Source organism: Carassius gibelio, chromosome B9, assembly GCF_023724105.1.
Source record: "Carassius gibelio isolate Cgi1373 ecotype wild population from Czech Republic chromosome B9, carGib1.2-hapl.c, whole genome shotgun sequence".
Classification (NCBI taxonomy): domain Eukaryota; kingdom Metazoa; phylum Chordata; class Actinopteri; order Cypriniformes; family Cyprinidae; genus Carassius; species Carassius gibelio.
The window spans coordinates 17,967,012-17,981,338 of NC_068404.1; the positions used below are offsets into that span (position 1 = coordinate 17,967,012).

Consider the following 14,327-nt stretch of genomic DNA (forward strand, 5'->3'; position numbering starts at 1 on the left):
ATGGGAAGCATTGGGGTTAGAATCCATGAGATGGGAATGTGGGTGTGATTGTACGTTCATGAAATTCATTTGCTGTTCAGTTTGTGTATGGGTAGAAGTTTTTTTTTTTTTTTTTGTTAGCCATCAAGAATTAAGTTCCTCTTCAAATGCAGTGTATACTCAGACACCTTTGAGGTGAGAGATAACTGGGTGATGCTGGACTTGTGAAAAAGTTTTCAGTGAGCACTGAAAAATGCATTGGATGTCGGATGGCAGTGGCATAGTAATTGTCATATAGTCATTCATTTTAAATTATTTTCGATTCATATATATGCTTTCATAATACAAATAGTTCCAAAATGTTTATTTTATCAGATCATGTTGAGTGACGGTTGACAGTAGATCTCAAAAATGATAACATGACCATGTGTGAAATAAAAAATATTGATAATAAAACAAACTTGTCTTATCACAGAATTCCTCCTCTCTCTTGATTGGTTAAGGAGTTCCTATGTCTGGTATGACAGTGAAAGGAAAGGTGGTACTTGCATGTTCTCTGCTTGGGACGAAAGAGGGAAGTGAGCTTGAGATGAGTTTTGGTTTGCAGAAATTGCAGGAAATCTTAATTTTATTGCATCTTGTGGACATTCTATATGTAAATACAGTTTTTGACTTAAGTGGTTACATAATTTTTATTAGGAAGATCAGCATGATGTAAAGATAAAGAAGATCAAAAAAGTTTGACTTTGGAATCTGTTTGCCTGACCAATGGAAGACTATTGTCTAACCAGTCTTCAGGAAGCCTTTTTGTTTTTACAAACTTTTGGTAACCCTAGTAGTTCCGAAATTGCACATTTCATTTACACTATTTTTCGACAAAGTTACAAAGTTACAAAGTTTTAGTTTTTTGCAAGTTAAACGACCAGGTAATCTATTTACAAGAGCACAGTGGGGAGCAGCTCTCAATAGCTTTTCTCCTCAGTGTGGAGTCTTATGTTACGTAAAATGCTGTTCTTTTGCTCTGGTTGAGCCTGAGAGGCTCTCTTGGCATGTTTGAGTTCAGTGTTCTTGTCTGGCTCTTGGCTGGGCTCCAGTGCTTAAATCCCTACCTCCCTCCCCAGCCACTTCCTCCTCGTCCTATCATCCCCATCCGCATTTCCCCCTTCGGCCCATGGCAGCAGGACCAGCCTCTGTGCCACAGATGCCCACAGTTGCTCAGGGCTCTCGACATGGGAACAAAGCATTGGCAGGACCAAGGGAACCCGTCTGTTAGTGTGCTACTCCTCCAGTGCAAAAATTAAAAATTTCAGATATGAAACGCCTCCAAGCAGTAGGATGATCATCCTGCTCCTCTTTCTTTTCTGCCCACGTTCCAAATGAATTTTGTTATTCTGAAATTTCTTGGTGTTTTTTGAATATTTTTGCTAGGATACATGTATCGGTATGGTAGCATATCGGTTATTGGATGTTAAATACATATTGGCCTACTGTACAGTATATTGAATATTCTATTGTGCAAGCAGTTGTTAATTTTGTTGTTAATGTTGTTAATTAAAATTAAACTTAATTTTTTTTGTGCTAAATCAAAAATAAAATATAAATATTACATAAACTTTTTTTTTTCTAGTTAGTTGTCTGGGCAAGAGTTACAATTTTAGTTTAAGCTGAAGTTCTGAAATTACTGAGTCAAAATAAAATAATGATTATATAAAACAATATTTAAATATTTAGAAATATAAAATTTCAAAATAATACAAATGATAAAAGTACATAAAATTACTAAAACTATACTTAAAATGAAAACAGAAAACATAAATATAAAAACGAATTCAAAATTGTAATATAATAGTAAAAATTGCTAAAATAACACTGCATTTTTATTTCCCCTATTCTTGCATTTAGATTACCTAAATTAATAACATTATTAAATGTGAACTTTAGCAAATCTTAAAATTAATACACATTTTGTCATGCTGCACAAGTAATGTTCTGATGTGTAAATTGACTTGAAACGAATAAAGTTTTTGTATTTCCTTTTTAGTTTATTTAGATAAAATAGTCAGACATATCAGACATATCGGAGGGAATTTTAATATCCTAACCCTAACACAAAAACAATGATTGACTTGTCGGTATTGGCCAGAATTTTAAATGTCAGACGACTTTTATACATCTTGAGCCTCGACAGATTCATATTACTCTAGAAATACCTCTAAACCACTTAAATAGAGGTTCCTCCTGTGCACTGTAACGCCCCTCACATCAATGCCACACTAGGCTTAGCAAGGCAGAAAGTTACACAATGAGGTATGCAGCCGGCTCTAGGCGCAAGTTGAATGCTCTCTAAAGTCATTGTGTAGCAAGGTCAGCGTGGGGTCCAGGAAGGTCAGGCTTTTCCATCCAGGCTTGTCACCTCATATTGATCCGCTCGTCATTCGTCGGGGTCTGTTTGGCAATTCCGCTCCCTGCGCCGTGTCTCCATCGGCACCCACATCCATTGGGGAGTTCTGGAGCTATGGCTGGGCATGGGAGTGCCAGCCAATCCCCTCCCCTGACTCCCCCATCCTCAGCCGGAATCAAATCCCAGGCGGGCCCCCTCCCTGTTGCCCCGTTTCCAGTTGAATTGCCCTCATTCTTCTCAGGGAGCCTCTCGGGGGACAGCTCTAGCCATGCATGGCAATGAGATGCCTGAGCACTCAGTGACTGCACCTCCCATGCTCATAACACTCACACCTGGGATCACCATTTCATTTCAGCGTCCCGGTGAAATGGAAAGGTGATCTTAATCTCTCTCTCGCTCGATTGCTCCCTTTCAATTTCTTCAGATCTTTAAAGAGATAGTGTGAATGAAATGAAAATGAAAATTTTGTCATCAATTACTCACCCTCGTGTCATTTCAAAGCTGTATGCCTTTCTTTCTTCTGTGAAACAAAAAATAAGATATTTTGAAAAATATGAAAGTCAGGAGGGTCCATCCTTTTTTATTTATTTATTGTATGGATAAAAGCAGATAAACAAAAAATGTATATAAGATTGTCTTTCCAAATCTGTATAACTTTATTTCTTCTTGTGGAAGACAAAATGCAGTGATAGTCAATGGGGTCCAAACTTTTTATTTACTGTATGGATAAAAACAGATACAAGATTATTTAAAATAAGAATGTCTTCTTAAACCTGTATGACTGACTGAAAAATATCTCTGTGTTTTTTTTTTTTGACCTTACAGTAAAAACCAATGGGGTCCAAACATTTCCATAACATCTAAGTCTTAATGTGAAAATTCCTTTGTTAGGGTTAGAACATTTGTGCTGTTTGGAGGAAAAGTGATCTAGAATTAGTCATTGTTACTCTTGCCTCTCATATCACCTTGGCACTGTTAACTACAGTTGGTGATACAGCATCCTCCATCACAGCCCCTTGATTAAGTGTTAATCAATTGGAGCTAAGATAGACAAATTGTGCCTAAATGTTAACCACGTAGTGCTATACTCAATTATGCTAATAATCTGTTCATTTGATGGTTAATGAAACAACTGAGACCTTGCTCTTGGTATTGATTTCCCATTTGGACCTCTCTTAAGGGACAAGCTTAGTTAGGCAAGAGGTTGGCTCATTTATCTGATCTAATGATCAATGTCTCTGAGTGATATGCTTACACAATACACACGAGCATGATGACAGCTCCTTGGACACAAAAAAATAGCCGTCTGTTGAACAGCGAGTGCCCTGGTCAACTGTGAAACCTCGCATGTCAATCCAGAAGGACAATAACCCTCTGAGCTCCAACTTGAGTTGCCATGGCAACATTATCTCAGCCCACCACTACCTGCAGCCATTGGACCTCCTGATCACAATATCAATCCAATACACACAGATTAGCTTCGATGCACGCTTCGTCAATGACAAGAGCGTAGGGTTAAAATTCACACAGAAATTTTATTTTGCTTTTAAAAGCCAGAAAGCTTGGTAAATACAGTGTAAGGGCTATTGGCTAACATGGATGCTATATATACAGTAGTGCTGCTGGATGGACATATATATATATATGTGTATATATATATATATATATATATATATATATATATATATATATATATATATATATATATACTTTTTTTCAGTAGGGTGACATGAGAATTGATTGCAATCAGTAAAGGATGTATCTTATGCTCATCAAACCTACATTTATTTTATGGAATAAAGGTTTAAACAGTTATACTGTGAAATATTATGAAATATTATTACAATATAAGAGAACGGTTTTCTATTTCAGAATATTTTAAAATGTAATTTGTGTCACACGATCTTTCGGAAAGCCTTCTAATATGCTGAATTGGTAATAATAAGAAATGTTTTGTGAACATTAATCCTAAAAACCATTATGCATTTTTTTTCAGGGGTCTTAGATTAACAAGTAGTTAAAAAGAACAGTGCTTATTTTAAATATACATTTTAGTAATGTTATACATGTATAACATTACTAAATATTTGTATTTCTTTATTGTCACTGTTGATCAATTGAATGGCTCCTTACTGAATTAATTTCTGTAAAAAATAAATAAATAAAAACACTTTTTACAGTTTGTTATATTAATGTTTTGATATGTTTCAAATGTTTCGTTTTTATACATTTTTCTAAATATTTCAAAATGTGTTTATAGTTTGACTGTTTGACTTCTCTAATTTCTAAGACTAGAATTATTGAAGATGACAAAATGTTGGCTACATTTTTGTCAAAGTACAATAACTATGACTAAGCAATAACTGTAAAAATGAACACTTCCTGTAAAAGCATGAAAATGTTGACTCATCCGGTGGACCATAGTGTTGTCTCATCTTCACCAGAATCTGGGCCTGATTTCCTGCCGCCCATGCCAGGAGTGATGTGTAATAGAGATGTTTAAAGCGTATCTGCTTTGCTTGCATACCATCACGTGCTGCTGCTAAAATAATAAGTGCACGGGTTACTTTGGGACACCTCCCTCTGAGCCACAATCACATTGTTGTGATTGACTCTTTCGTGAAGTTCCCTTTTCTGACGCCTAAAGCCACACTGATCATGTTTGCAACACTTGTGTGCAGATCGTAGGAGCATCTATCACATCTAAGAAAGTCATTTTGACAGCAGAGATCTAGGTTCACGCTTTTCTATCTTCAAGACAAGTCACCTATCTGTCTGCTTGTGTGCAGACTTGTCCCTCCCGACAGGCAAAACCCAAACAAACATAAAGAAACATGAATACTGCTTTCCCAAGATGCTCATGCATCCATTACTGCACCTTTAAGGTGTTAAACATGGTAAATTGAGTAGACGGGGGAGAGAAACCGTCTCAGTGGGAGTGCTGGAGTGTCTCATCTCCCCATCATGCAGTGCTTCAAGAGCAATATTAACTTGTAATCAGATTCCACCAGTTCATTAAAGCTGTCTCCTTGTGCATCCCTTGGATGTTGAGGGAGGTGGCCACTTTTCATGTGTGAGAGAGTCTGGTAGAGCAATGCCCACTGCAAAGCACAGAGCCGTAACAAGGCTGGAGTCTTTGTTCAGAGTCTCAGATGCCTGAGGGGAGTTTGCACAAAGACATGGATTCTGTTAGATAATCTTGTCATTTGTGTGAATATACAAGAAGAGAACTGTCAGGAGACTCTGATAGCAGTGTCAGCCTTGATTGTGTGCGTGTATTTAGATGCTATATGTATGTGTGTGTGTGTGTGTGTGTGTGTGTGTAACGAGTGAGCGCATGTGTTTGCTAGCACAGCTTTACCCTACAGACATGCAGCTGGTCACCTAGGTGATGCTGAATGTTCTTTCCTATCTACAGGCCCCTTTTACACCTGGCATTAATGTGTTTCCAGTGAATGGATCACTAAAAACACTTTCAAAGGTGGCCTGGGATTGATTTTGATGACATTTAGGACATGCATCCTATAAATCATTCAAATATTTTAGGAATTGGCATCTTGATAACCAACAAGGTCATCATTGATGTTGTTTTCTTCAGGCAAGACTGTATTTATAGTATAATTAAAAAAATAGAAATAATCTTTGTGTATTATATGTGCTTTTAACCAAGCTGTAAATGCTTTATATTTCACTCTCTTTGTTTTATTTTATTCTTTTTCTGCCTAACAACATCAGGCAAAGGGACTTCTTAAAATTAGTCATTTGCATTTACTTGAATGTCGATTTAATGTACAATGTAAATATATAAATGACTGAATCAATCGATCAGTCTTTTGTATCCATATTCTCCTACTTACACTGTATTGAAGTTACTTTAAATATAATCCTGTATGTCATGTTGAGTTGTTAAAGCAATGTATTCATCATGTATTTTCATAGCATTATTCAGTTATTTTTCAGGGGGGGTGAAATGCTCGTTTTCACTCAATATCCTGTTAATCTTGAGTACCTATAGAGTAGTACTGCATCCTTCATAACTCCAAAAAGTCTTTAGTTTTATTATATTCATAAGAGAAAGATAGTCTGTACCGATTTTTCCCGGAAAAACATGACCGGCTGGAGGCGTGACGTGTGGGCGGAGCTAAAGAATCACGAGCGCGAATAGGCTTTTGCGTTGAGAGCATGTGGAAGCTGTAACATTACCGTGAGGAAAAAAACATCATCCAAAACAAACCATGGCTTACAGTCAGATTCAGCCATTTATTTATGATCCAGAATCAGATCCCGAAGCTGAAACTGAATGAGAGCAGCAGCAGCAACGACTCGCTCCGAGCGGGGCTCGAACCCGGGTCTCTGGCATGGGAGGCGGACGCACTAACAAGGAGGCAGAGATATTTTAAGCAGTTTTACTCACCGCCTGCGGTTCCAACACACGATCGTGACCCTTTTTCGTTGGGATTGCATCATTCTTAAGAAATAAACGATACGCAAATCCGTCGTCAAACTGGGCCTTGTTTGTAAAACAAGCATCTTCGAAATGCAGGGAACAAACAAAAACACTTGCACAACTCCATTGATGCTCTGTAAAAATAAACTCCATCCACTGGTCCCTTAATGCTGTTTTTTTTTGGTAATCTGTGCAGGGTTGTCTTGCCCTGGCAACCAAAAACACACTCCTTTTGTGACATTTTGCGACACTCTCACTCTGATCAGTGATTGTCTGTGCTCAGGCTCTCAGTGCTCTGCTATACAGGAGCGCGCACTCTTCCGGTAGAAGTGCCATTGGGACCCATATAAGGAAATTCCGCTCCATCTAACGTCACACAGAGCCATACTCGAAAAAAACTTTCCGAAACTTGTGACAAACCGGAAGGAGTATTTTTGCTCCCAAACTTAATTTTTTAAACTTTGTCCATGTTTAGCATGGGAATCCAACACTTTAACAGTGTAAAAAACTCAGTATACATGAAATAGCATTTCACCCCCCCCCTTTAAACCCCACCTGTCGGTAGCATACTGTGTTCTGATTGGTCAACTGACATAGTTTTGATTGGTTGTTCCACACACAACTTCACGGTAAACAATGCGTTAGCATCTGTTTGGGGTGAATTATGTCTTATTCCTCTTACCGCTAAAGCAAACAGTAAAATAAAAAACTTGAACAGTCTCACTGCTTTTTCTTCTGTCTGGGTGTATTCAAGCCGCGCGCTTCAGTTTGAATCTGAATTGCGCGTTCACCTCGGGGGTGTGGTCACATTAGATATAGTGAAGGGAGACATGAAAAACAGACATCGCGTTGTTTTCATATGGATTACTTTATCACAGAATATCTGTTTTCGGCAGCACTTTTTTAGTTTTAAACTAGGCATGTCAAGCTTTCTATAGATATCTCTCTCATGTCTCTTCGTTGAGTATTCACGGAGTTACACTTCATTTTAATGACGTGTTTGTAAACGAAGATCAGCGCAGACAGGCTGCAGACAGCACACATACTGATGCTCGGGAGAAAACAAACACATAACTTCATAATCATACTTAGCGTTGTGATTCGGAGATGCTCGTTGGTCTAAATAAAGTTGGTAATGAACCGTCTTTTATGGCCAAACGCTTTGAAAATCCCGCTGTACTCACCGAGATTAGAAAAGCAGTCATCAGTGAAATGTTGTGAACTCAACAAAAGGGATTTTGTTGTACTGTTCTGGTATTGTGGTAAAAATGAATTTTAGCCATTGGTTCTTCTGATCTTCATTCTTTGGCAGTGAAAATAAAACAAACCGTCTCCACGACATGATGCTATCACACCAACCAGAGTGTCTGTGTTGGGGGGGGTGGGGAAGGTCAGAGCTTCGTTTCTCCCAAGACGGTAGGCGGAGATTATTATGCAAAGTGTTCCTAGTGACGTACATAGAGATGGGCAAAAGATTTGAAATCTATAACGACTCGTTTCAGCGATTCAGAGTCGACTCCTTACTTTGGAAGCCAATAACTTTATAAATCGTGTACTTTTTGGTTTAATTAGTTTGCACATTGTTTACACTGATGGACAGCTACATCATACACTGTAATACAGGTAATTTTTGATTTCCCATCTGTGTGGCTCTTTAAAGAGAGCATTCTTATTATTATTTTTTTTTACCTTTTTTTTCAAGTGCAATCAATCCGTAATATGGTAACAACTTATTTTTAGGTGTCCTTGTTACACGTTATGTTATTACTATTATAAAAACAATAAATTGGGCATAATGCATGCAAGTAACCTTAAACATAACCTTAACCATATAGTACATGTAGTTAATAAAAATTATTATGTACTGAAATGAATAATTACACTGTAACAAGGACACCTTAAAATAAAGTGTAACTCGTCATTATGATATCTTGTACATATAACATTTAAGCTATTCAATAAAACTCTACTTGACCTGTTATAAGTTAAGCTATTATCATGCTAACTGAAGGCTAATAAAACCATAAAAGGTAAATGTTTAATTTGATCATTTTTAGCTTCAAATATAAAATATGATCTGTGATATATAACTATAAATAGTTTTTGTTTATGTTTAACCAGGCACAGAATAGAGTAACCATAACATTTCATCTCAGGTGATGAAGTATTTGTTTACCCTCGGCCATAAACCTCAACTGTTTACTCACTGCATACCGTGATGACATCATTGCCTGTTGCATTGTTGCCTGCGCTATTGTTCAGAGCTTGCTAGGTTTGACTTAATCACAGAAAAGGTGAGAGGAGTCACACTCAGCAGCTTTCTCATGCCTTTCTCTTTTTCTCTCTCTCTCGGCTCGCAGACGCCATCAATAACAGGATGTTAATGTTAGACGGAATGCCTGCAGTCCGAGTCAAAGCAGAACCTCTGGAATCTGAGAGAGGGGTAAGAGAACAGTTGTTTTTCATACAATTTTTGTCCTACTCCTGTATCACCCTCTACTTCTTTCACCCCTCACACACCCACCCCCTTGCTGTGATACACCTAATTACTCCCAGGCGTTTGTGTGTGTGTGTGTGTGTGTGTGCGCGCGCAAAGCAGCCCTGATGTGGAGAGCCACAGCTGGAACAGGAATGCTCTCAAGGCTTACAGTCAGGGCCACTGCAGCCAGGGCAGCCATTTTGGCAGGGCTCAAGCACAGATGCAGAGACACTGCTGTAGGGAGTCTTTCTCTCTTTTTTTGTAATTATTTCCTCATATGCTGCTTACTTAACTGCACATGTACTTTACATGAACATCTAGGCTCACCTCCAGGCACTTTTAGAGTATCTATCAGGGGTTTTTAAACTGGGGTCCAGGGACCCCCAGGGGCCCGCAAGAGAGTCCTACGCTTTCAGAAACAGCCCTAAAATAGACACTACATAAAATAAATTAATCTTAAAAATCAAAAAAAAAAAAAAAAAAAATCTTTCTGAAACAGAAAAAAGGTACAAAAATACAAAAACTGTCTGGGGCGGTTTCATAGGTACTTTCAAAAAATACTAATATGTACACTTTAGGGACTGATGTTCCTTTAATTGCAAATGCACTAAAATGCACCTTTAAGGGATAAATATGGTACAAAGGTGTTCCTTTTGGAAAGGTACCACCCCAGTCACAGCTTTTGTAAAAAAAAATTCTGAGAGTGTAGGACGTCTGTGATGCACTCCAGGAAAGAATGCTTTTAAAGGTATTCTGTGTAATGCACTGTACATTTTAGGACTGTTAACTTCTTACTTTCTTCAAAGAATCCTAAAAAAAACACAAGTCATCGTTTTCCACCAAAGTGTTAAGCCGCAACACATTAATTTTACAAATTATTTACATATTTTTACACAACAAGAATAAAATAATCACGATTAATCATTAAGCGTTATCATTAAGACCTCTACTGCCCTGAAAGACAGCGGAGACCAGGACAACTAGAGCCCCAGATACAGATCCCCTGTAAAGACCTTGTCTCAGAGGAGCACCAGGACAAGACCACAGGAAACAGATGATTCTTCTGCACAATCTGACTTTGCTGCAGTCTGGAATTGAACTACTGGTTTCGTCTGGTCAGAGGAGAACTGGCCCCCCAACTGAGCCTGGTTTCTCCCAAGGTTTTTTTCTCCATTCTGTCACTGATGGAGTTTCGGTTCCTAGCCGCTGTCGCCTCTGGCTTGCTTAGTTGGGGTCACTTCATCTACAGCGATATCATTGACTTGATTGCAAATTAAAACAGACACTATTTCAACTGAACAGAGATGACATCACTGAATTCAATGATGAACTGCCTTTAACTATCATTTTGCATTATTGAGACACTGTTTTCCAAATGAATGTTGTTCAGTGCTTTGGCGCAATGTATTTTGTTTAAAGCACTATATAAATAAAGGTGATTGATTGATTGATTAAGACTTTGACTCAGGAATGCATGGCATGGTACAGTAGATGAAGTTTATTCTGTGTCATGTTGGTGCATTAAAATATCGATCAAATCCATTACAGTATAAATTATAGAGTAATTCGGTCATTCATTGTGATGCACTGTTTAGTGAACTGCTCTACATTATTTGCTCTATTAATAAAAAGCGGATATGGATGGATGCACTATTTTCTTGGAGAGGGAACTTGTGAATAGTTGCGTCTGAGAGCCGACGACATACCCTTGTTGTGTTCTACTTCACAAGCCAGCAACACCTTGCTTCCTTCCTGCGAAAGGCTGGTAGACATATTTATCCATATGCGTCAAAATCCTGCCAAGCGTCAGGAAGTGTACAACCTACACAATGACTCTTTGAAGTGCATTTCATTGCTCAAACATGGTCGTCGTTCCGGTGGCCACTTGCCAAGACCTTGCTGAGAATGGTTCGCCCCAGTTAATTCCCTCACCAGCTAGACAGATATCTCACGCAGGATCCCCGAATAAAGTGAAAGTCATCAGCAAAGAGCCAAGGTGGAAAGTACGGAGGAGAGAGCGGGTGAGGTTATAATACACTTCTACAGAAACTAACGTTCAAACAAGAACAGGAATCGGTATGCAAAACAGCTTTTAATCACCTCAAAGCCTTTGATTATAATTTTTTTTTCCATATGAAAGGATTTCATGTGTGCTACGGTTCTCCATAGTTCACAGTTTCGGTTTGCTGTTGTTTACAGTTTCATCTGGTTTTCTCGAAACGGCTTACAGCATATTGGATCAGCCAGTGATACCATCTGAATAATCATGAGTGCAGTTCTTGATTATTTGCCGTTTTTATCTTCAAGTGCTTCGAACCTGCCTTTGAGCAAAATAAAAACACAGTGGAACTAAATTCAGAGCTTTTATAGGGCCAAAGTGACTAGAGTGTAAAGAGGGGAGATGAGATCTATTTGAGAAAGTGGTTTGTCTCAGAGGGCTGCAAAGACCTGAGGCTACAGCGGCCGCAGGCACAGATCCGCACAATGTCCAATATACACACACAAACAAAAAACACATGCAGTATAAAGCCTCTTAACCATACCCTAAAGGGTACATCACAGAATTCAATAGAACTAGAGCGAGAGTTCACTACCGACACACAGACAGACAAAAAATGGTCCGTTGTAGCAGGAAATGTGGAGGTTGCATTACTGCTCCAAGGATCTGACCAGAAATGTTTTGTCCCTTTTGCTGGGAACAACAAAGGATTTCTTAGATATTACAGAGGCAGGTTTTTCAATTAGATAGCAATGCTGATTGGTCATTAGTGGCACCTCCCTTCTCTTTCATACAACCCTCATTAGTAGGTTGCTGATTGCATGCTATGCTAATAGAAATTCACTTGCTGGGTTTGATAACCACCCTGTCTGTGCAGCTGTGCAGACCATGTTCTGCATTTTTTACTGAAAAATTGTGATGTATGCATTTAAAATATGGATTATTTTAAGATATAGCATTTGATTTGCGATCAGGTTCATTGATGTTAAATGACATGATGTGTATCATCTGAATTAGCAGATATATAACATTTACTCAAAACTTTAATTTAAATGTTAAAAAAAAATCTAGAAATATGGCTGAAGGTCGTAACACTGCTTCCCCCGCTTCTACTGGACCCATAAAGATTGAACAACAGGGATATGTCTGTCATGCCTTTTTTATTTTTTTATAGCTACCTCATGTTTTGTATTTATTTAATAATGTATAGCTTCAGTATTTTTATTGATTAATACATTTTTCCCACAAGAGAAAACTGACTTGTAGATCTACCATCCCATAACAGCCCCACTAGTCAATTGAGTAGAGCTGTGAAAAATTTTCATTGTGCTTTTCTTTTAACCCAAAACTCCTGAAACTCCTGTCTAAATCACCATTGAGCCATGGTTGTCAGCACGGTCACACTTTGCAGAAAGGGGTCTCTTTTTTTTTTAAAAGTACTTCTCTTTTCCCTGCCCAATCAAATTAGTATTGTAACCCTGACCCTGAGGTCATGTGTCTTGACCTCTGAGCCCTGAATGACCCATTTTACGGGTCACGTCAGCATATTTATTTGCCTGACATTTGTTTGTTTTTGGATTCAAATGCAGTTTTATTGTACCGCATAGCCTACTGCTGATTCATGGTCAGCAGCGCCCAGAGTGACTCCACGTGTCCCGAGTAAAAATAGTATGAGCTCAGGGGGGGGGGGGGGGGGGGGACTGTAATTTGCTACAGGCCCACTCAGTCTGCATAAAGAAAAGTGTTGAGCCGTGATTCTACAGCAGACCGTTTATCATATCTGCCGTCACAATTCAAGAACTTTTCCCCTCGGTTTAATGAGCTGCTCTGTCATGATTAGCTGCCTGCTCAGGAGCGATCATTTCACTGCTTACTCTTGCTGCAGAGAGGAATGCTCTATCTGATAGCACTTTATTTATGTTGGGTTTTTTCTTTGGGCAGACGCCCCTGTGGGGTTAACCGGTCCTCTCTCCATGATGATGTTCTTTTAGAGGAGCAAGCAACATTTCATACGTGATCCAGACTACAAGTGTGAGACATGATGTTTGATTTTTTTTTATTCCCAAGATTCACAAATCAGTCTGCAAACCCAGTTTGAGTCTGACTCTTTCAGTCAGTGAATCATTTACTTGTTTGAACTGTGTTTTTAAATGATTCACAAAACAGTCTGATAATCCAGGCTGACTCTGGCTCACTGAATCGTGAATAATTTTTCAATCAGATTTGAAATAAACAGAATGTTGCTTGTTAAAAAGGATACAACAAAACAGGTTTTTTCTCTAATAAATTATCTAGTCATCTCTTTCTATCTTTGTTCAACTCTGTTGTAAATATTTAAATACACTTATACACACACACACACAAACACACACACACACACACATATATAGAATTTATTTGATTCGAAATTGAACTACCAAAAAAACTAAAATAACACCACCTTCATTTATTTCTTTGTTCTTTACAGTCACCCAAAGTGCACGGCTATCCTGATATGGAGACTGTGCCGCTCCTGCTCAGCAAAGTGAAGGCAGAACCTCCAGAAGACCTGCTCTCATCCGAGCAGTTCCAAACCCAGACAGAGCCTGTAGACCTGTCCATCAACAAGACAAGGACATCATCACCTTCCTCCAACACCTCAGCCTTCTCTCCATCTTCATCATCGTCATCCTCACCTTCTGTCATCACCTCAGTCTCCTCGGGAATGCCGTCCGTTTTGACACCCGGGTCCTTGGTGGGCTCTCCTCATGGAGTTAGAGGCCAGCAATTTTTGCACATCATCCACCCCGTCCGCCCTTCCAGCCCCAGTAAACTTCCCAGTCAGGTGCACCGTATCCCTGTGGTGGTGCAGTCGCTGCCCCTCATGTACACCACAGCCGTTCACTCCCCGGCAACCCTCAACTCCACAATCATGTTACCTCTCCTGGACGAGGCCAAGTACCAGGGCAAAGGTGAGGACATTTGTATTTTTTATTTCAGTATTTTTATATTCCAGTACAAATGTCTAAATATTTGTAACACA

The 14,327-nt window shown here is 38.8% G+C and overlaps 1 protein-coding gene across 3 annotated transcripts in view; it reads left to right on the forward strand.

The window, feature by feature from the left end:
- Positions 1 to 14,327, forward strand: part of LOC127964754 (Krueppel-like factor 12) — a 49,326-nt gene that overhangs the window by 13,052 nt on the left and 21,947 nt on the right. For 2 of the 3 annotated variants that reach the window (XM_052565073.1, XM_052565072.1), the window contains exons 2-3: positions 9,188 to 9,270; positions 13,773 to 14,256. In XM_052565073.1, coding sequence (XP_052421033.1) covers positions 9,205 to 9,270; positions 13,773 to 14,256 — 550 coding nt within the window. In that variant the 5' untranslated portion in view covers positions 9,188 to 9,204. The remainder of the gene's footprint in view (positions 1 to 9,187; positions 9,271 to 13,772; positions 14,257 to 14,327) is intronic. The other variant, XM_052565074.1, reaches the window with a different exon arrangement.